The following is a 22,237-nucleotide window of genomic DNA, read 5'->3' as shown; positions in this document are numbered from 1 at the left end:
GTTGGTTGAAAATAAATTTCAGCCTTTGTCCACGAAAAGTGCAGAGTCTGCTGGACTTGGGAAGGGCATTTGATTAATGATTTGCGAGAAAACGGTGCAAAAGAAATTGGCTGCCTCTCCACGTCTAAAACTGGTTTGCCCTGTTGAATTTTTATGACTCAGAGGTGTTCTCAAGCGAGGTACCCTGGAAATGAAACTACCAAGTTACTATCTTTTTAAAGTGCCTGACTATCTGGTAAATAGGATCTGGCAAAGCAAAGTTTCTTCTTTCTTGAGAGATACAGTCATTTTGTGCAAAAAATTTTCGAGAGAAATTGGGTTTTCATTTTTTTTGGTGCTGAGAAATGCGGCTTGTGGTTTAGAGCAGAGGTCCCGGGGGGGCTGTCCCCCGCTGATTCAGGTGGAGAACTGGGAAGGATGTCTGGTGAGTGCGGATAGCCGGGTGTGGGAAGCTCCGAGATGGAAGAATTTTCCAGATGCGCTCAAGACTGGGCAGCCCAGGGATCCTATGCGTCCAGCTTGAGAAAGGAGAGGACGTTGCCTTCCTTGGCAAGTAGGGGCTTTTGTGAACTCTCAGTCAAGGGCCATCTGGCCTGCTGGCCTTAAAAGACCCACTAGGTGGAGTTGCCTGGTAACCCAGTGGTTAAGGCTCCAGTGTCTTCACTGCTATGGTGCAGGTTCAATCCCTGGCCGGGGGACTTCTACACGCCATGGGTGCAGCAAAAGAAAAAAAAAAAAAAAAAAAAAAAAAGGCAACCAGAATCTCGAAGAAATCACTTGTTTTTATCCATTGGTTTTATCCAGTATATTGTGAATATTTTGGTTATCCTGAAGAACTTTCCAGATGCATTGAAAACAGTCGGTGCCTTTATCCCACGTGAAGAACATCCAACACAGGCTCAGCCTTCACCTTCCTTGAAACACAGATGAAATGGAGATGATGGGAGGGAGCTGAGCCATCACGAACAGTTTGGCAGAAACCCGTATTTCAAATTCTCCCTTTGTACCCCTGGGGTGAGGCACCGGAGTAATATATCGGGCGGGGCCCAGTCTTCACCTGTTTTGAGAAAAGTGCCTGTGAAAGTTGAAGCTCTAGAAACTGATCCTCTGAGTTTACACACTCCTTGGGAGACCTCCTGTACACCTGACCCCTCTATGGGGGCCTGGGAAGGACACGAGACAGCAGACCTGGGTGACGAGGCTGGTGCCGTACCCCGTTCCCTGGTGTACTTGGTACCCAGTGGAGACGGGCAGGTCGGGGGCTGCTGGAGGCACGGCCTTGGGGACCTAACAGCAATGGGAAAGTGGACTCAGCCAAGCACAGGGAATAGTGGCATTTGTCAGGAAGGGGCCCCCAGTCAGTGAGGATGGACGAGGAGCGGGCCTGTCTCTGCAGGAGTCCAGAGGGCTGCCCAGCGCCGAGCGGGCAGAGATGCCCATGCTGCCCTGAGGACGGCAGGCCTGGGCTCGAGCAGCTTTCCCACCCCTAGCAGCTCCTTCTGAGACGGAGTGGATGTAGCACAAGCACTGTTAGCTGGGCTCAACTGCTGGGCAGGTAGACGTGAAAGAAATAATTATATTTAAAGACAGAGTATGGAGTGAAGCGCAGAGTTGGAAATGGAGCAAGGACTTGAGGGAAAAATAGCTTAAAAATTTCCTGCGATCTGTGGGCCTGGTCGCCGTGGGCTGGGAGCCGCGGGCCTGGGAGCCAGGCCGACCATCTCTCTTCGCCTCTGCAGTACCAGGTGGAGCCTGCCCAGCTGGGGACCCGGCAGCTGCAGGTGTCTGTGTGGCACCTGGGCACCCTCGCCCGGAGGGCGTTTCTTGGAGAAGTGATTGTTCCTCTGGCCACGTGGGACTTTGAAGACAGCGCGACACAGTCCTTCCGCTGGTACCCGCTCCGGGCCAAGGTGAGGTCTGGTTTGGGACTGAGCAGCCCCCCCCCACCCCCGAGAACCCAACTCCCTTTTCAAAGGGATCCGACAAGAGAAAACCTGCCCCGGAAGCCTGGGACCTGGGACATGGGGACACCCGCCCGCCTGGGACTCCACAGTAGGAGCTCCCGGGGAGAAGAGGCCACGGCCAGGCTCTCTGGGCGGGGTTGGGCTGAGGGAGTCTCACCTGCGCAGGTTTGTTCAAGGGCCCAAAAGCCCCACCCGCAGTGTGGCCCAAACACCAGCATGGATCAGGCCCAGGTTCAGCTCTGTGATGACAGCCTGGTGGGTCCACCTGCTTCTCCCAGTTCAGGGTCACTCGTGTCAGCTAAGGTGGCCTCGACCTTCTTGGCCAGAGACCACACCCATGGCCAGTCAGGCTGCCCCCAGGTGGGACCAGGCTCAGACACGCGGGCTGGCGAGCATCTACCCTAATTGCCAACCGCGCAGCCTTCTGCAAACGGTAACAAGGGGAGAGGGAGGGGCCACGTGCTCTGAGCTGCCCTGACCAGCGGGGGTTCCCCGTGGGACAGGCCAGGAGAGGGGTGAGCCCGCAGGTGAGAGGAGAGGCCAAGGAGAAAGGTCTGCGCTTCCTGGCGTGGCTGCTCTGCTGTTTCTGCGCCCTGGGCCGAGGTGGGGAGGGAGCGGGGATGAGGTCATGGAGGAAAGAATGCGGGCGCCCCCATCTCCTGTCCAGGACGGCAGGGAGGCTGGGGCTCTGCGGGGCCTGGACGGGGCCCGGTGCCATTTTATCTCCGTTTTCCCCTCCGAAGCCAGGGAGGCTCGAGTCATCACACCTCTGCAGGGAAACATGTCTGGTTTCTGGCCGCTGGAGGTTAGGTCTGGGCCTGGGAGCATCCTCTCAAAGCCCAGCCACTCCGCTTCGCTCACTAAGGCCTGTGTAGCCCCCGCCCCGCACCCTCTGGATCCCCGAGCTTCCTCTCCTCGGCACCACACTCTGCCCTGGGAGGGCCCTTGGGACTCTGCACCTGAAAGCCTTCCCCTGTGCACGGCCGCCCACAGCGTTGCTGAAATCCCACCTCCTCCATGAAGGCGCTCCTGATTTTCCCTGCCAGATGAGCTCTCCCCGCCCCCAGGATCTCGTGCTGGGGATGCAGGGCGCTCTGCCCGCCTTCTCCCCCTAGGACCCCTGACTCAGGTCACGACAGGCTGCCACTGAGGCTGGTCATCTTTTGAGAAGCGGGCGAGAAGCAGAAATCCAGCCTGAAGAGCGTCCTCCTGCTCCCAGTTTAGAGAGCGACACACGGGTGTTGGGCACGGGCCCCTCCCGGGCTGCTGCTTTGGCCCTGGCAGGAGGGACCACGGGGTTGCTGAGGGTTTCTGGAAGCTGAGGGTGGGGCTGCTCTCTGTCCCAGGGTCCTGTCCCCACCCCACTGGGCGAAAGGCCGATGGGACTGCAGTCCTGGCTCTCTGAGCCCCTTCTGCATCCCTTTCTGGCAAAATCACTTGTGACCAGAGAAGCTGCCTGGGTCCCGTCCGCCTGGGTCCTGGGTGAGGCGTGTCCTCAGTGGGGGTCTGGGGTGGGAGGGGCCAACTCACCCAGACTAGGGAGCCCTGCGCTGTGGGCCCTGAGCCGGGCCCCCATGCCTGTGGTGGCCCCTGGCATGGAGGGGTAGTTCGGATCCTCCCTAACCTGAGTGGAGTCGATGGGGTCTTGGTTTTATTTACCGTTTCAGACTCGGGCTGTGTCCAGGTTTTCTTTAGCCCGTTGCCTCTGGGCTGCGCTGGCCTGCGGGCAGAGGGGCGGTGGCTGGGGTGGCAATGCGGGGCTGGCGAGGGTGGGCGTGAAGTCACCGCAAATGGAAGGAAGACCGGTCCTGCCACAGGCGTGTCCACTCTGCCCGCGGCTCTCCCAGGCCTGCAGAGGCTTTGCAGGGGCAGAGTGGGCATGGAGAGGTCAGGAGGGGACAGGGCTGAGGCAGTCAGGAGCCCAAAAGATTCTGGGAGCTGGGGAATCCTGCCTCAAGTCCTGCCTCTTCCCACAGGCGAGAAATGCGAAGACAGCGTCCCTCCCAGCAATGGAGAACTTGCCGTCCGTGCCAAACTGGTCCTCCCTACGGAGCCCAGAAAGCCCCCGGAGGCTCAGGGAGGTAGGTGGCCTCCAGCCCTGCAAACATTTGTCTGTCACCATGTCACTGTCCCCAGAGCTTAGAGCAGCAGATGGCCGAGAGGTTGGGCAGTTTCCCAGCATTTCCTTCCCGCCGCCCACTGATCCTGGGCTCCAGTGACTCTGACCAACCCTGGGAAGCCTGGCCTGGGACGCCGCTTCTCTGGCCTCAGCTTGGACCCAAACCAGGCAAAGCCTGTGAGGCTCTTTGGACACCTGCCCCCCGCCCTGGTTTCCTTCCCAGGGGGCCAGCTCGCGTGGGCTCTGGAGAAACAGTCCCGGCTGGGGCCCCTCGAAGGCCAACACCGGCTTTACAGTTGGGACTCTGGCTCCTTGGGAACCAAGTCAGTGTCAGCTGCCATGTCTGCAAAGCTGGGTGACTAGCTCCCTGCTCCTGGGCCATGGGAGCTGCTGCCAACCAGCAGGAGGCCAGATCAAGGTCCTCAGGGAGCTTGCAGATGCGCAACCTGTGCCAGCGCATGTGAAAGAGCGCGGAGTGGTGGCGGCAGGGGCAGGTCCACCAGTTAGTGGGGATTTGCTGCTGATGGGAGGACACTGCTGCCGAGCTCCCGGGGCCCCAGCGGCCTGGCAGTAGGCACCCCGTGGTCACCAGCGGCCCCTAGAACAGAGGTCTTTCTCCCAATCCACTTGCTAGAACTGACTGAAACGTCTACCTCGTCCTCTCCGCAGCTCTCACTCACCTGGGCTTTAAAATAAACCCTTCCCTGCTGTCGTCATGCTGACCGTCCAGCGGGGCAGCAGAGCCTCCTGATGCCGGACGTGCTCCTCTGCTCCCTTGGGCTCTGAGGGCTGTAGCACATGCTCTGGCTAAGCTACCCGTTTTGGGGTGGTGGCCCTGGGGGGTTGACAGTAAATCCCAGCTTTCCTTCCAGGGACGGGAGATCAGCCATCACAGAACGGTCAACTCTGCTTGGTCGTGCTGGGAGCCAAGAATCTACCTGTGCGGCCGGATGGCACCTTAAACTCATTTGTTAAGGGGTAGGTGTTGTGTTCAGTGTTATTTATTGATGATCTGTCATAGGGCATGGTCTTTGTAAAGGAACACCAAGAAGCCACTTTAAACTTGTCTCTTTTAAGCTTTCCTATGAAACCACGCATAACGTGTGTGGAAGACCAGCTTCCAAGAATTCCCAGGTCTAGGTGTGCCGAGGCTGAGGTTGGGGTGCCACAGTAAACCAAAGCCCAGGAGTTGCTGCTGTAGTTAAGAACCTGCCTGCAGTGGCTTGGGTGGCTGCTAAGGGGCGGATTCAATTCCTGACCTGGTCCCTGAGGACTCACCTCTGACCTGAAAACTTTCATAAGCTGGGGGTGCGGCCATTAAAACAAAACCTTCCAAAACTAAAGCCAAATTTTATCAGTCCTTGCTGCATCGATAAATCAGCATCTAGTGACTGAAAAAGGGGATGGAAAAAGCTGTGTGTTTAGTAAACATTTTAGCTTAACACCTCCTCTTAGATGAACAGTAATGATGCACCTTTCACTCCAGTACTAGAGCAGTGGTGGCTCCCAAAGGAAATACTGTTACTACATGGAATTGCTAAGTCACCAGTGTGATGGCAGAGCTGAGCTGGTGCTAAGTCTGCCATTTATCTGTATGGCCGCGAGCGAGCGAGGAGCCCTTCTGCATTAACCTTCCTGAGAACAGGGTTAAATGAGATAAGTGTGTGCAGTGTCCTGGTCCCTGGGTAGCAGGCCTGATGAGCCTCGCTGCACCTGGTGGGTGTCCAACACAAGGGCCACGTGGCCTGAAATCCCAAAGCACACTTAATATTTGGAGCAGACGTCAGCTCTAAGAGAAATCTGGAACATCTAGTGAGAGGCCGTGTAGCCAGATCTCAAGCTTCCTGTGCTCACTCCTTGTTTTCGATTTTTGTCCAGTGTTGGGTTTAGCACTTTTCTGAGCAAGAGCAGGGAGAGGCGGCTGTGGGAGGGCGGGCTCACAGCGTTTTGAATCTGTTTCCTGGACAGCTGTCTCACTCTGCCAGACCAGCAAAGGTTGAGACTGAAGTCCCCTGTCCTGAAGAAGCAAGCCTGTCCCCAGTGGAAGCACTCCTTCGTTTTCAAAGGCGTGACCCCTTCTCAGCTGAGGCAGTCCAGCCTGGAACTGACCGTGTGGGACCAGGCCACCTTCGGCGTGAGCGACCGCCTGCTGGGAGGCGCCAGGCTTGGCTCCAGTAAGTCTGTCTGAGGTCTTTACTGGGCCCACAGAGCACAGGTGATGCCTGGTGACGGTCCTATGTGGATACCGTGACGAGAAAAAGTGCTTCCGTGAGGGCAGGTGACTGAGGCGGCTTTGAATCGGCCCAACCTACCATAAATGGAAATCGCTTAGTCTAGCTCTTTCTCTTTGCCTCTGAGCAAACGGAAACACAAGAAAGCATTTGAGCGATTTAAATCAGATTTAGATCTGCTAAAGGAACAAAAATTACAGGCCTCAAAATGGGCTGGGTACAGTATTTGCTTCTGTTTCTGGTGTCAGCCATGAAGGATTATCTTCTTAGGGGCGGCTGTCTTCTTAACCCAGACAAACGGCAGTTCAGAAAGGACTTCATTAACAGAGGGACCAGGAGCTGAGGCTTTTCAGTGTCGTTCAGCAGGAATGCTAACTGGCTTTTCATGGGGACAGCAGGGCCCCCCAGACACCTGCCTACACCCCCAGGACCCCTGAGACCACTGAAGAGAAATGAGGTCACTGTTACACTGCCACCTCTTTGGAGGGACCACTAGCCAGGACACCCCTTCCTCTGGGACCTCTCCTCGCCCACCCTGGCCCTGGGCTGGTTGGCTCCCTGCCCGTCTACAGCCTCAGTGATGTAGCGTTAAGACTGTCCATCTGCCTCTACAAGAAACAACCCCCCAAAGCCGTCCTCTGCTCACTTCTAAACCGCGGGGAAAGATACAGCCTCGGGTTTGGGAGGCCTATCAGTCGAGGGCACCTGGTGTGGCGGGCGGGTTGGCACCGAGCCCCCCTGCTCTCAGCACCTGTTGGGGGAGGGGTGGAGGGGGCTCTCCACTCACTCCTATTAAAAGGGGCTTAGGTTGAGGAGAAAAATTATACTTTGCTGCTGGCCCTTATTTGAAAAGCTGAGAGAAGGGATGGCGAGTGTCCCCTGGCCCCTATCACTAATCTGTCCCCTTGCTCCCATCACAGAGGACGAGCCAGCTGCTGGTGCTGACGCATGCCCACAATCAAAGCTCCAATGGCAGAAAGTTCTTTCCAGCCCCAATCTGTGGACAGACCTGACCCTCACCCTGCACTGAGGCAGCAGGAGTTCCAGGTGCCGGCGCCTGAAGGTGGACTGAGGGCCGGGTGTGGACGGCCGGGAGGGGCCCCAGCCCCTCCACAGCAGGGCAGCCCTTCTTCAGATCCCTCTGTAAGTTGAACAGAACAACCGTGAATGTTGGTGTTAAGTCTCAGGCTGGTTATCTGTCCTTTGGGAGATGTGGAAAATGACCAGATTTCAATAAATGTTCACCCGTTTCCACGACCTCCCTGTGCTTGTCAATGAAAAGCATGGCCTTGCTGTTGCGTGTTTCAAAGAGAAAAGCAGACCCTGAGGGAGGGGTGGTCACTTCCTCCCATTCTGTTTGGAAGAAAACCGTCTCTGGAGGAGGTCAGCCAACCCTGCGGGGTGTGGGGGACACCCGGCACGGCTGCTGGAAGGGGACAGAGCAGAACGTGCAACGCCAGGGAGTGTGCAGAGCCCGGGCGTGTGAGGAATGGCTTTGCAAGGCCGAGCCCGGGAGCAGCGGGAGGTCAGAGCAGGTTCTGCCAGTGGGAGCACCGGCCAGCTGGGAGGGGCCGTCCCGGCTGGAGTCTGGGTTAGCGCAACATCCCGCGTGTCCTTCTCATAGACGCAGTTCTGGCAGAAAACTCCAATGTGTATGTAGCCAATTATATGCACGACACTAACAGTCAAAAAAAAAAAAAGCCCTCCTCCCAGCTCTGATTAACTGCTGTAAATCAGCCCCCTTACCGCCTGCAGGTCCCATCACATTAAGTGCCAAGGGTACAGGGTTTTTCATAGGTAAATCTTTTATTATTCTGTAAAAGTTAACAAAATATACAGAATGAGACTTTCCCTTTTTTAAACTAATGTTACAAACTGGTATTATCATTACATATAAATACTATACTCTATGGCTGATCAGTATTCAGGTGCAGGTCCAACAAGGTAGCCTCTAACTGTTAAGCAAAAAAAAGAAGAAAAGTTGACCCCAGCTCCAGCGCATCCTCCCGCACTGCTTACCCTGAGTGATCCACATGATCACAGGATTTCGTCGACTGACCCGAAGGCCCGGGAAGGAGGTGGCGGGGGCATGTGTGGGAAGAGAGTGCTTCAGACTCAGTTTTCAAAATTTTCACCCATCAGAAAACAAACATATAAGGATGGATCCTTCATAGAAATCAAGAGATCAATTTCAGCTAATTTCGAATGCAGAAAAAGTATGGCACAGCATATAAGCCACGATGTGGTGTAATTACACTGAATCTCATACCACATGCCAGCATGGAGTTAGTTGTGCGGACTTTACAAGCATCTCTCCTTGATTCAGTCCCGCTCCAAGCATAAAACAGGAAGTGATTCAATAATAATAAAAATCAGGCCTGTTTGGCACTATGATACAATCGGGGGACAAACCAGGGAGATGCCGCTGGTCGCAGCCCCAGAACATTCCCACTGAAGTAACTACTCTTTGTAAAGGACCTGGGGGGCGGCGAGGGGTACGGGTTTGGAGGACTGCCAGCGAGCGAGCACGGCCGGGGCCGGGGCCAGGGCCGCGAGGCCGTGCCCCTCACATGGCTTCGAACTCGTCGATGCGCTGCTTGGTGTTGCCCTGGCGGATCTGGCGCAGCGTCTTGTACTTGTCCCGGCCTTGCCTCATGTTCTCATTGTGGATGATGTCGTTGTGGGTCCTCTTGTTCTCGTCTCTGGCCTGGGACAGCTCGTTGGTCAGCGTCTGCGAGAGGAAGTGGCAGGGGTGGGTGAGCTCGCCGTGCCCCAGGCCCCGGCCCCCCCGCCCCCGGCCCCTGCCCGGCGCCCACCGCTCACCATCAGCTGCCGCTGCACGCGCTCGTTCTTCTCGGCCTCGGTGATGCGCTTCTCCTCGTTGCGGTCGTCCAGGATGCCCTCGCTGCACAGCTCGGCGCTGTAGCCCGTGTACTCCGGGCTCTCCTCCGGCGGGCTCTCCTGCACGTGCAGGCTCACGGGCTCGTAGACCGGGGGCGGCGGCGGGGGCGCCGTCATGACCAGGTGCAGCTCCTCCTTGGTCTTCACCAGGTCATCCTGGGCCTCTTTGGCCTTTGAAAGCGGATTCAGAGGCAGTGAGACCTTCCCAGGCAGAACCTCGCGTCTGGCCACTTCCTTGAGAAGGCCAGGCCCAGGGTCCTCGCCGAGAGCAGGGGCCGCACCCTCCCCCCCCTCGGCCAGAAGCAGCTCGGGGCTGAGGGCCAGGCCGCTGACGCGTGACCCCGTTGTGCAGGGGGTCTGGGGACCTGGGTCCCCTGAGCAGGTGTGTCAACCGTGCCCAGGGGACCGGGAGGAGCTGTGTCGCCAGGTGGTGTTGATGTTTCCCTAAGGACCATAATGTCTTCTTTATGTCGATAATCCTTATGTGTGTTCATTGCATATATTTTTGAAAAATGACATCTTAAACCCTCCCGCCACTGAAGAGCACAGGAGCGCTTGGGGTCCGGGTTTATTCTCTCCCTGTGAGGCCGCTTTTATCTAGCTCCTCCTGCCAGCACCAGGCTCAAGCCCTTTCTCACCTGTCACCTGTAATCCTTCCACCAACTTCCCAGGGCTACACACGCAATCCCACCCACCACATCACCAGCCTGACTCTGGAAATGGGCTTAGTTGGCAGCGGTTTTGTAACCAGCTTCTTTCATTCAATACTTTATAATAAGCGCTTCTGCAAAACCCTAAGGACTGAAGCCTTCTGCCCACAGCTCAGGTCAGGGATGGGAGCGAGGTGCCAGGTGTTCCCAGAAGGGGCCCCTGCAGCTGGGAAGTGTGGCAAAGGGCAGGGGAAAGGAGCCCCCAGTCTGGCCACTCCAAGCCTGACTGAGCCCCTGAGGACAGTGCATCCCTGCTGGCGTGGGGGCTGCTGGGTAGACGTCACACCACAAGGAAGGAGCACGGTTCCGGTACAGCTACAGTTAACTCGACCTCTGTGGCGTCCTTACAGGAAACCGAGGCTCGGAGGTGAGGCCGCCCATCCTGTCGCACAGCAAGGGGCAGAGCCAGGTCTCCCTGTGCCCGTGTTGTGGGGACCAGCCTCCGGGAGTGACAGGAGGGCTTGCCGCAGGGGTTATGGCCATTGCTGGCAGCACCCACACCGTGGGGTTTAAAGCTAGCTCCTGATGGGGGATGTTTGGGGGGCTGAACAGCTCGGGTGGAGTCAACAAGTGGCTCTGTCCCTGCGGACCCAGCCTCATCCTCGCCGCCCCCGCCCCCACTCACCCGGAGCTGCCACTCCTCCACCTCGTCCTCCTTGCGTCGCCGAGCCTCCTCCAGGAGGGCGATCTTGGCAGTGTACTCGGCGAGTTCTGTGGCCTGGAAAAGGAGCAGAAGCCCAAGTTATTTCTAGGACGCGTCCGACAGTGCACCTGTGAAAGAGGGGTCACATGCTCTGGTCAACGGCCAGCAGCGTCCGTCACCCACGCAGAGCCCCTCCCACCTGCCACTCTGCGCCCCCAGGAGGATCACTTTACAGCCCAGACACCCGTTACTATAAAGCAGGTGTCACTTTTTCTACCCCCCGAGGCAGCCTCTCCATAATTCAGCATCCTGAGGCCCTGTGGACTCCTACCAGCTGCTCCTGGCTCTTTATCTGATCCACCGCCTGCCTCTCCAGCTCCTCCTTGGCGCGCAGCGCAGCCACGCGGTCGGCCTCCAGGCGCTCGGCCTCCTCCTGCGCGCGCTTCCTCTCCTCCTCCAGCTGCAGCGCCCGCTGGATCTGGTCGGAGAGCTCTAAGGGCACAAGCCGGGGCTGCTCAAGGCTCCAGCCAAGGACCCCCCCGTCTTGCCCTCAATTCCCACCCGGGGGGAGGGGCGCCTGGGACACGAGCAAGAATCACACCAACGCTGCAGAGCAGCGGACAGAGTGGCAGGGGACATGGAGGGGGACACGTGGCGGCTGGTTTCTCCCGCGCTTGTGGGCTCCATCCTCGTGGTGGCGAAACGGCCCCCTCCCGCCCAGGGCCTGGCTGCACACCCTTGGGCCGCTGGCCTCAGAAACCCCTGCTCAGGAGGGTTTGAGGGACAGAGGGACAGTGTGGCACAGCCAGGACGCTCATGACTGTGCGACTATACCTCCCTGAACTTCACCGTCCTCATCAGGAACAAGGTGCTAACCTGGTCCTCACCCCACAGAACTGATGGGAACCTCACGAAGAGAATGCGCGGTAAGCATTTAGCCCGGAACCTGCACAGAGTTCTCCCCAATCCAGACAAGCACTTCATCAGGCCCCCCGCCAGGTCTCTGCTTTGGGGAGGTGTTCGACGGCAGTGTGTGTCCCTGGCCGCAAGTGCGCCCTCCCATCACAGGCCCCCCACCGGAGGGAGGCTCGGGCAGGCCCACCTCTCTCCGCCTTCCTGGTCTTCTCCTCATAGTCCTGAAGCCTGAGCATCAGCTCCTCCTTCTCGCGCATCATCTGCTCCTTCTCTCTCTCCACCGTTTCCCTCCGTTTCTTCTCCGTTTCCAACTGCTGCCTGTTTCCGGGAGGGGAAGAAGCAGCACAGGAGGCTCAGACTCTACAGGGGAGCGTGGTGTCTACGTGGCAGCCTGGTCACCCCACAGGTGGCCCTGGCCTGGAGCCAGTCCGCCACCAGCCCCACCCCCAAGGGGCAGCTGCACCCCAGTCCCTGGTTGTCCCCAGCTCAGGCGCCGCCTCTGCCCAGCCCAGCCCGCTCACCGCTCCAGCTGCTTCTGGTGCTTCTCCTCCCGGGCCTGGGCCTTCATCTGCTGCACCTCGATGGTGTCGGGCTTCCTGCGGCGCATGTACAGCTCGTGGTTCCCCATGCAGAGCTGCAGGATCCGCTTGTTGATCCGCAGGCGGGGGGCATAGAACACAAAGTCCTGCAGAGCGGAACAGGGCGGACTTGGATTCGGGCCCGGAGACACCTTTCTCTAGCTTTCTTCTTCTGAACCTGACTTCACAAAGTTCTGGATAGCTTTTCTAAGAGAACAAGCAGCAACGCGGAGGGGGCCAGTGGGGGCTTCACAGTCATCAATGACCCCAAACGAAGGGTCGCGTCCTCTCCAGGACCAGCAGGAGCAGTGTGGGCACTGTGGGTGTGCCTGTGCGCAGACACGGGAACCCCACGCGGGACCACCAAGCTTCCCCCCAGCCCAATTCCTCCACAGTGCCAGCGCCGCCTGGCCTTCCGACAAAGGTCCACCTGTCCTCTCCAGCCCCCAGCCCAACCGATTCCTGCCTCGCTCAACTCCTCCTACATGGGCTTCCCATGGCCTCTGCCTCAGCCTTTCCCCTCCCACGATGCTACCAGCACATCGATCGGGTCTTCCATGCCGGCCTCTTGGCCCCAGGACTGGGTAGAGACGCCTTGGCCGGGCGCACGTGGAAGGCCGTCCAGCCCCAACCCTGACCGACCCCTTGTCATGAACTTCGCTCCTTCATACCTGTGGGCACGTCCTCAAAGAGTCCCTCCCCTTGGAATGTCCTGTGCAATGGCAGGCACCCCAGGACATGGCACTTCCAGAGGTCCCTCGTCCTCCTCAGCTGACGTCACTGTGGTGCCCCCGCTGACTGGGTCTGCTCTCCCCACTAGACCGCTGCTCCCTCAAGAGCAGGGCCACCTCCATTCATCTCTCTGTTCTCAGGACCAAACCAATGTTCCGAGTGACAGTTCCTGCAGCACTGCCACACCGACCCCACGACCTTGGACAGATCGTTCCGCCGAGCTGAGCCTCAGCATCTTCAGTTACACAATCAATGGGCTTGTTGCGAGGATTCAATCAGAAAATGTTTACAGTAGGACTCAGAAAGGCGTGTGGCACCACGCAAGTTGGCGGGGACACAAACCCTCGCCCAGACTGCGGGCTGCCTTCCAGAACTGCTGGTAGAGCCTTCTTGAAAGGCAGAGCAGGATCGTAGCACCCAAGAGCTTAGGACTAGTGACTGCACGAGTGTGGGGCACGAGTGGCACAGGGCCTTGTGTCCTAGCTCCTGGGGGCCTGTGTGAGGAACACAGGTGACCGAAGGGGCAACGAAGCTTAGAAACTCCGGCTACAAGTTGTTCTGAAAGGTCTGCCTGCTTCCTCCTCTGAGCCGCAGGGCCCCCAGCAGCCAGACGCCCAACACTGCAACAGGGAAAGGGCGGCTGAAACAAAGAAACAGGGCTGCCCGATCCTAGGGACTGGCCCGGCAGGCTGAGCAACATGCCCAGGAAGGACCGACTTAGCGGCCCGGCCCGGCCTGTTCGTCGTCCAGAAACGCCAAGCAGAGCAATGTCAAGCCCAAGAGCCCACAGACTTCCTGGGTGGGGCCCTCCTCGGGGTTTCACGGCCTTGTTATGAAGTCATCGGGTGTCTCCCGGGGGTGTCTGCGGAGCTGGGAGGGGCAGGTCTTTTTGTTACCCACCCACCCGTCTCTGATTACACAAGAGAAAACAACCGCTTGTGGCGCACAGGAGTGCTACCCAGATGGGCTTCCTAATTATCTGCAAAGAAACTCTGATTTGTGAGAACACCTCTTCAGAAAAACGCCACTTGAAAAAAACCAAAGGTTAGAACTGCAGGCGACACCCCCCAGGGCGTCCAGCCACCTGGGACAGGGCCTGTGAGGCACCAGAGACGTGACGGCGTCCACGTCCACAGCTTCGCAGGAGGCGGGAGACACTCCTCGTGCCGCCTTGGAAGAAGGCCAGTTTCTGACTTCAGGTTAAAAACAAAAGCCACAAACTAACAATTATTTAGAGATTTCCAAACCCGTGTCTCCAGGCCACAGCTCCCGACAAGGCCGGGGCAGGCTGTCTAACCGGCAGCGACGGAGTTCTGAAACCCGAAACGAGGCACGAGGGCAGCTCCAGGAAAGTGACCCGCGTCCCCAGGAGACAGGAGGGAGAGCCCGGGCCCGCCAGGCCCAGCAGGGTGACCCCTCCCATGGTTCCCAGGCTACTGGATGGCTCGCTGCCTTTCCCCGAGGCAGGAGCAAGAGGTGCTTTCGGAGGGGAAGCGGCTGCCCCAGCCCTGCTCAGAGCCACTGGCAGGCCCTGAAGTCCATCACAAGAGTCCAGACATGGCCCCAGGGAGTTCCCGCGCTGGTGCAGCAGGTTAAGGGTCGGCATTGTCACTGCAGTAGCTCGGGTTGCTGCTGTGGTGCGGGTTTGATCCCTGGCCAGGGACCTTCCACTGGTCAGAGGTGTGGGAGGAAAAAAAAGGCAGGCGGGGGGAGGGGGCAGGCTCAGCCAGGGTCTGGCCAAGACCACCCTCCGCTCGGGCATCACTGGGTGGCGACTTGGACCATGGAAACTTGGAAATCTGATTTCTAGGGCCGCCGGTGCAAAGTCTGAGGCCAGGTACAACAACCTGGCACGGCATCTCAAACCAGCCCCAGTCCGGGGTGCAGAGCAGAGCACCCCTCACCCATCCGAAGCGGTCACCCAGCCCTGGCCTGTCTCCGCCGGCTGAGCTGGTATGAGACGCAGCTGCACCGCTCAATTCCCCGCCAGAAAAAGAGCACTGGGCCTGTCTTCACCCATCTCTTCACGGGGAGGGCGCACATCCCAGCACTGCGCCCCCTGCAACCTGCAATGCTTCTCTCTCCCCTTTCCCCCTGTAAGCAATGGCTTCACCGAGGCCAGTTTACAGAAACGGTACACTCAGCCTGCGCAAGCATAGGCGTCACAGGTGCCTCTGCTTGGCGTTTGTGATCACAAAAATTCTCCAGCTTTCTGAAAGCTAAACTTAAGCCATGTTTGAAAAAATAAAATCCTCACAAACTTAATTCCTAAACAATCTACCCAGAATTCCCGCTTCTGTCAGTCAAATTTCTAAAAAAACATTCCGAACCATCAGTAACATCTGGTGAACAGACTGCGGATCTCCTGGCACTCCTGACTGCCTGTGACCCGGCTACACGGGGACCCGCGGTTCACGGTGCCGCATGCAAATGCGACCGGTTACCACGGAGCTGGAGAGTCTGCATTAAATGCTTTATTTAAAATAACTGCGCAACTACCCATGGGGCAGGAGGCCAGACTCTGCCAACAGCAGGGAAGGTTTTCAGCAAAGACGCTACTTTTACACACAGCCTCCAGACCCGTGCTGCTCCCACACAGCGAGCTAACGTCAGCCCTGCGTGGGAGCAGCAGCGGGGACGGCAAGGCCCCATGCTGTCCCGACGTGAAGCATCACGAAGCAGCACTGGAGTCCAGGAGGGCACCCCGACGTCCACAGCCTGGACTGCAGCCCGTGCGTGCCTCCCTAAGCCTGACACTGTAACTAAGGGACAGAAATTACACGAGACGCAAGTCCTTTCTGAGCTGTAATTACAGTAAAATTCAGAACAGGCTCTAAGAAGGGTCAGAGAATTTCTTCAAGCGGCAGATTTTTTTAAAGAACAGATTTCCATTAGAAAACAACTCCAGGAGTTCCCGTCGTGGTGCAGTGGTTAACGAATCCGACTAGGAACCATGAGGTTGCGGGTTCGATCCCTGCCCTTGCTCAGTGGGTTAACGATCTGGCGTTGCCGTGAGCTGTGGTGTAGGTTGCACACACAGCTTGGACCCCGTGTTGCTGTGGCTCTGGCGTAGGCCGGTGGCTGCAGCTCCGATTGGACCCCTAGCCTGGGAACCTCCATATGCCACGGGAGCGGCCCAAGAAATAGCAAAAAGACAAAAAAAAAAAAAAAAAAAAAAAAAAGAAAACAACTCCTCACTCATTCCACCACACAGCGTGAGGGCCACAGGGCGGCTAGAGAAAAGCGAGGCACACTCGTACTCGCAGGTGGGGTGCAGGTGACTGGGGGGGCATGAAAGTCTGACGTTGGGTAATGGCAAGGACAGCGTGCCGTCAAGCCCTGGCCCCGAGGCATGGCCGTGGTCGCGCACGTGCTCCAGCAGGTACCCGGGCCGTGCTGCCATGAGCCCCCCACCCCACGCATGCTGTCTGGAGAAAGGCTGGTTTTTCAGGTGATTATGAACAATTCCCAAGCCCAGAAATGCAGGAATTCATGGAAGGCTTATCACTGGGCTAAGGGCAATGACTCAGAACTGCCCTCTTCTTCATAAGGAATGATGACCATTTGAAAACTTCAGACAAGAGTCAGCGCGAGCTTTGGACAGACACCGGGCTCTACCGTAACCTCCCGCTGCAATGGTCGGCGGCCTGGCCGGAGGGGACCTTGACCCTCAGTGTATGTAACCCACCGGCAACGCTTTCCTCCCACATACAGGTAGTTCTAAGTATCACCAGCTCCTTGCCACATACAGGGGTCTAACTGTTACCTTGGAAATGCATTTGGCTTCAAGAATGAAAACAGTAACCCCTAAGGTAGAACCCAGTGAACTTACAGGTGCCTTCTTGTCGATGGGTTTAATGACAAACTTTTTGTCATTGAAAGAGATGTTCCTGATTTCACTCCACGGAAAGCCAATCTTTGGGGTCAACCTAAGGTTTAAAAAAAACGGTGGGATGGTTAGATGTGTCCTTGCCTGGCTAAGAGAGGTTTGCAAATTTATTCTGCAATTTTTTAGTTCAATTAAAAAAAGCCTGACACTAGCCCAAGAAGCCTAACAGGTAATACGCATCATTTCCTAAGAGCTGCTACCTGTGCCAGGTGAGGGCAGGTGACTGCCCGCAAGGCTCAAGCTCCAGGAAACCCTGAGAGGCTCCCACTGACGTCATCTGTCTTGCTCAGTTTCAGGCCTCTTACTGCGTCCAGGCACCCGGGTTTGTGATCCTGAGGTCAACTTTGATTCCTCAGCAGGCACATCCTGGCACCCCATTTGAAGCCTCTCTCACGGCTGTCCTCTGCAGTTCATGCCCACATCACCCCCCTAATGCCACCTCTCACATGCCAGCAGCCTAACCAAGCTCCCTGTCACCAGAATCCCACTTCCAATGGCCGGCTGATTATGTCCCTTCCAGTTGATCCCTCCCCTCCCACACCCCCAAGTCTGTGCAAGATGAAACCCACACCGGGGTCAGCCCAGCCTTTCAGCCTGGCCACACTGCCGCATGGCGCCTGGGAGGGCCGCCCTCCTCCCCGTTGCCAGGCCAGCTCGCAGCAGTCTTTTCCTCCCAACCTGCGGTCCCGTGTGCGCCACAAGCCAGTCTCTTCACGTTAGTTCAATTGCTGCATTACTTTGAAAAATTACGGCAATACTATTTAGCTCTTTGGAAACCAGGCAGGCAGGCATTCTGAGGGCAAAGACCACGTCTTAGGTTTCCCACACGCACTGTACTTGGCGCCGCTGCTCACGGATGGAGGGGAAAGGGCTCACTGTGGTTCAAGTCTGAGGTTCACTCGTTTCTGTCGGGATGGCCAGTCCACTGCTGACAGCGGGGTGTTACAAGGCCCCTAGTATTAACATACCCCGTTTCCCCTTCAAAAATCTGTTCTGATTTGCTTAATTCAGTCAAGGCGCTCTGATGTCTGGTGCATGTATATATAAGATTATTGTACCTTCTTGATGAGTTGAGGGCTTCCTACAGATTCTGCTCCTCTGCTTCTCATCTCAGGGATGTGTGTTCTCCTGGCTGGCCAGGCCCCTTCCCATGTCATCCCCCAACTCCCAAGACAGCACTCAGACGACAAACGCCCAACGGACGCCCCACTGCTGTCCTACTCATCATGAGTCCACTAGTGGCTAAGGCTCTGGACTCTCACCCAGCATTCCTGGACAAGCTCACTACCATTTCAAGACCACGCCGCTCTACTGACTTCGTCATTTCCACCCTATCCCCATCTCGTCCCCCTCCTCTTCCAACACGTTCACCCTGGATGCCGCTCCAGAAGTAATGACACATCCTCAAGCCGCCCTCTAATGATGCTGCCATCAAAAACAGTCTTTGCCCATGAGCCACAAAAACTTTCAATTTAGAAAAGGGCAGGGTGGGGAGCAGCCGACCAACGCGTTTAAGGAAAAACCACTGTGCAATGTAGGTCTTGCTATGACAACATAAACTAAGTCAAGGCAGTGGAGGTGGCCTCTGGAGGCCAGGAGAGGGCACTAAGCCTGATAGATGGCTCTTCTGGGCCCCAGTAGTCAGGGCACTGGGCAGGCTGTGGTTTTACGTGTCCGACTTTTTGGTATACGTCTTTTCTCAGCTTTATTTTAATAGGATCACCAATGCCCACTGAATTACATCTGGCTAACATGCTTCAAAAAAGGATGCGTGGGGGAGTTCCCGTCGTGGCTCAGTGGTTAGCGAATCCGACTAGGAACCATGAGGTTCCAAGTTCGATCCCTGGCCTTGCTCAGTGGGTCAAGGATCCGGTGCTGCCGTGAGCTGTGGTGTAGGTTGCAGACACAGCTCGGATCCCGCATTGCTGTGGCTCTGGCGGAGGCTGGCAGCTGTACCTCCGATTAGACCCCTAGCCTGGGAACCTCCATATGACACGGGAGGGGCCCCAGAAAAAGGCAAAAAGACCACCACCACCAACAACAACAAAGCATGGGGTTCACTCAGTTATTTTATCAGACATGGGATATAGAAATTATATACATACACACAGCCACAAACTTTTAAAGAGGTAATCTTGTTATGGGCCTCTGAACACTGGAAAGGAACTCAGGAAACCAACTGGTCCTGCCATGGACATCCACCTCTGTCCTTGTCCTTCATAGAAAGGCCATAAAAGAAACACTGGTGAGGCATCTGATGCTTCTGAATACCTTCCTCCAAAACACAAGACCAATATGCTGGTGACAGCAGAGCAGCCAGGAACCACGCTGCCACTGCTCAAACCCCAGCCATACAGTCAGTACTGCAGGCCAGAGTCCCAACATCCCAAACTCTTAGAGAGGCAAGGATCTGCTCTGGCTCCTGGTTTTATACAAGTCTCTCAGAGCAGATTCTGATCCTAGAGAACCTGGACCTTCAGGCTAGACGGGCGTCCTCCTCTCAAGGGCTGGGTGTCCCATCACCACGGCCTCCAGCTTCCTCTTTCACTGCACCTGCAACGTTTGTCTTTTCTCTGAAACCTCACAGGACAATTTACTAGCCTCTATAAGCATGACTGGAACATCAAAAAATGATGACTGTACATGAAAATTATGACTTACTTCTGAATTAAAGAACTTTAATTCTTGACCAGAGTTGGAAAATTACAATCTATAAGGATTTCTTTTTTTTTTTTTTTCCTTCTGAGTTCACAAACAGAGAAGGACTCACAGAGAAGATTTCTAAAGGACTCAGAAGTCTGTCCTTAGGTATACATTTTTAAAGTGTAATTCCCAAATTGAAAGAGATCCAAGCTCTTTGGAAAAATAGTGATGCCAGGGCTACAGCAGCGTCTGGATGGTGCCAGAAAGTAAGAAGCGCTTGGGAAATAATGGGGTGTGTCAAGAGGAGACAGAAGCCAACTCAAAGGGGCTCTGAAAAGCAAATCCTGAACCATCTGAGCAACAAAATAACATTACAGGTTATGGCCCATAGACGAAAACACATCATCCCTGAGTCCATATTAATATAAGTAAACAACACATGGAAAAGAGAAATTGGCTCCTTAGAGCAGAATCCCATTAATATATGTACAAGGAGTAATTTTTAAAAACAGCATTTCTCAACTACCACAGTAATAACCCTTTCATGCCCATTTTATCAATGGCTGTAGAATTAACAGATGAAAGTATGAGGAACAGGACATTTACACGGTTTCAGGCTCTCCCCGAAATAGACTGGGGATTAACGAGGAGGGCAGTAAGTTGGCAGGCACCACCTTGACCTGAGGCCAAAGTTGCCGCCACCAGAAGTAAGACACGCTGACAGCACTTGTCACCCAGGAGGGCACAAGAGCACCTGCGGTTTCTTGGAAAAAGTGCAAACCTCAAACTGTTTCATGGGAAAGTATCAACGGGCGGAGGGATTTTCTCAAGAGCCAAAGGCCAGTACTCTCCATAAATGTCCAAGTCATGACAGACCGTAGGACTGACCCGGACGGAAGGAGACTGGGAGGCGCAACGACCAAACATAGGTGGATTCTGGGCAGAACCTGGGGCCGAAGAAGAGCATCAGTGGACAAGTAATGAAATGGGAACATGGCCTCCGCACTGCTAACAGCGCGGAATCAGGAGAGCAGCCGGATTCCACACCTGGACTGCGTTCATCCGGGAAAGCTGGTACAGGGCACGTGGGAATTCTTTGTACTTCCTATTTTTGGAAACTCTTACAAGTCTGAAATGACTTTTTGTTCCAAAATGAAAAAAAATTTAAATTCAGGAAGTTCCCTTATGGTGCAGGTGTTAAGGAGTCAGTGTTGCTGCAGCTGTGCCACAGGTTTGATTCCTGACCTAGGAACTTCCACATGCTGTCTGAGTGTGGCTAAAAGAAAAATAAATAAATTCAAAATATGCGGGGTGGCCACACTGTTTTTGGTTTTCACAGGCGTATGTATTTGCTCAGCAAAGGAACACTCAAAAACTGTGCATTCATTTATATTTAAATTTTACATCGAAAGCAAAGCAAAGCATACTGAGCTCTGTACATTTAGGGGAAAGGTATACAGGAGTCTGCAATTTACTTTAAAATGTGTCAAGGGGACCAAGGGTACAGTGACATGTGGAAGCGGGGAGGTGTGACAGAGCAACTGGTTAAATGCTATGGTAGAATCTTGGTTCTGGGCACATGGAATTCACTATAAAATTGTTTTTTCCATTTACAGGCTTTTTGAAAATTTTCATTAGGAGTTTAGAGGCCTGCAGTGAGGAGGGCTGCCGATCACGTCCGCCCTTCACAGCCCAGGGGAACAGCCAAGTTGTCTGGCTCCCCCGGGGGTCAGGGGCACCTCCGCCCGCACTTTCCAGCAGCAGTGAATCAGACAGGGCTTGTCCTGGGGGGCGGTGGCGGGGGGGCTACCATGCAAGCAGCCCAGCGGGCAGGACACCCTCCCACTTGCCCTTCTCAGCATCGCAGCCCCGCCGCACTTAAAGGGGCACGGCCTCTCCTCGGGCCCTTCCACCCCTTGTCTAAACAGGCGTCCAAACTCTCCCCTCCGCCCATCTAAGGGGGGGTTTTCAACTTCTTCCTAGAGGTGGTCTGACCAGAGTCCTCACAGCAGCAAACTTCTGAAGGCAACTAAGTTGTTCAAGATGTGCTGTCTGCTGTCTTCAAGTCGGGTACCAAAGGCAGACAGGAGAGATGGGCGGACGATGTGATCCTGGAATGTTTGGTGAAACAAAACTCACACCACCCAACAGACCTGCTCTTTGCCCTCCTGAGATACACGTGAGCCACCAGCCCTGCCTCCCCAAAGATGAAGAGAATGTAGTTAAATGGCAGAAACCTGGCTGCTGACACTAATAAGAGACACCACGATGAGAATGGGGAATTTAAGGGCAAAGGCACCCGGCCCTCGTCTCTTCTCCTTGTCTGCAGTCCTTTCCAGCATCCTCCCCGCCGGGGCCCTGGGCCCACAGCTCAGTCAGAAACCTGCCTGCACAGGAACGAGAGGAGGGAGCTCTCCGAGAGTGAAGTGGGAGGAAGAGTGCTTGCAGAGGCCTGAGAACCTGGGCAGGTATGTTTTGTTTGGGGTCGGAGGATGCCGGGGAGCTCATCTCAGCCTCCTGAGTCCCAGGCTGCCTGCCTCCCCTTCTCCCCTTATCTCCTCTTCAGACGGAGGGGTTTATAGGAAAAAAAAGACAAATGCTTCTGTCCTCTGTGTTCCCACTGAGCTGCTACACACAGACTGAAAAGGGGCCCCAAGAGACTTAACCAAACCAGAGCATATTTAACCCTAAAATGGAGACAGCTATTTATCTGCCTAGGTCTCCCATCGCCCAGGACCCGCTCAGACTCCCCGCACTTCTCCCCGCTTACCCCCACTGCTACGGCACATCCTTCAACACGTCAGCACAGTGAAGGGTTGTGGCAGCATTCCTCTGACCTGAGCCACCACCTCCTGCTTATCCTGGTAACCAAGTTGTCAATATTTGCTTAAAAGGAGAAGCACCTGGGCTAC

The 22,237-nt window shown here is 55.8% G+C and overlaps 2 protein-coding genes across 7 annotated transcripts in view; one reads left to right on the top strand and one right to left on the bottom strand.

The window, feature by feature from the left end:
• Nucleotides 1–8,030, top strand: part of SYTL3 (synaptotagmin like 3) — a 93,816-nt gene extending 85,786 nt beyond the window's left edge. For 4 of the 6 annotated variants that reach the window (XR_002342342.1, XR_002342345.1, XR_002342339.1 and 1 more), the window contains 5 exons: nucleotides 1,740–1,910; nucleotides 3,941–4,045; nucleotides 4,956–5,061; nucleotides 6,052–6,257; nucleotides 7,235–7,571. Coding sequence is in view for 1 of the 6 variants with exons in the window: in XM_021086369.1 (XP_020942028.1) it covers nucleotides 1,740–1,920; nucleotides 3,941–4,045; nucleotides 4,956–5,061; nucleotides 6,052–6,257; nucleotides 7,235–7,344 (708 nt within the window). In the remaining 5 variants the exon portion in view is untranslated. Of the gene's footprint in view, nucleotides 1–1,739; nucleotides 1,921–3,940; nucleotides 4,046–4,955; nucleotides 5,062–6,051; nucleotides 6,258–7,234 lie in introns of all 6 variants that reach the window. The other 2 variants (XR_002342344.1, XM_021086369.1) reach the window with 2 other exon arrangements.
• Nucleotides 8,102–22,237, bottom strand: part of EZR (ezrin) — a 49,389-nt gene continuing 35,253 nt past the window's right edge. Inside the window, exons 8-14 of the mRNA XM_013992459.2 lie at nucleotides 16,626–16,722; nucleotides 12,005–12,168; nucleotides 11,671–11,801; nucleotides 10,900–11,060; nucleotides 10,551–10,643; nucleotides 9,138–9,386; nucleotides 8,102–9,045 (exon numbers count right to left, since the gene is read on the bottom strand). Coding sequence (XP_013847913.2) covers nucleotides 8,881–9,045; nucleotides 9,138–9,386; nucleotides 10,551–10,643; nucleotides 10,900–11,060; nucleotides 11,671–11,801; nucleotides 12,005–12,168; nucleotides 16,626–16,722 — 1,060 coding nt within the window. The 3' untranslated portion in view covers nucleotides 8,102–8,880. The remainder of the gene's footprint in view (nucleotides 9,046–9,137; nucleotides 9,387–10,550; nucleotides 10,644–10,899; nucleotides 11,061–11,670; nucleotides 11,802–12,004; nucleotides 12,169–16,625; nucleotides 16,723–22,237) is intronic.

This window comes from Sus scrofa, chromosome 1 (genome assembly GCF_000003025.6).
Source record: "Sus scrofa isolate TJ Tabasco breed Duroc chromosome 1, Sscrofa11.1, whole genome shotgun sequence".
Lineage (NCBI taxonomy): Eukaryota > Metazoa > Chordata > Mammalia > Artiodactyla > Suidae > Sus > Sus scrofa.
The sequence above is the reverse complement of the archived record's forward strand: the minus strand, read 5'-3'. Positions and strand labels throughout refer to the sequence as shown.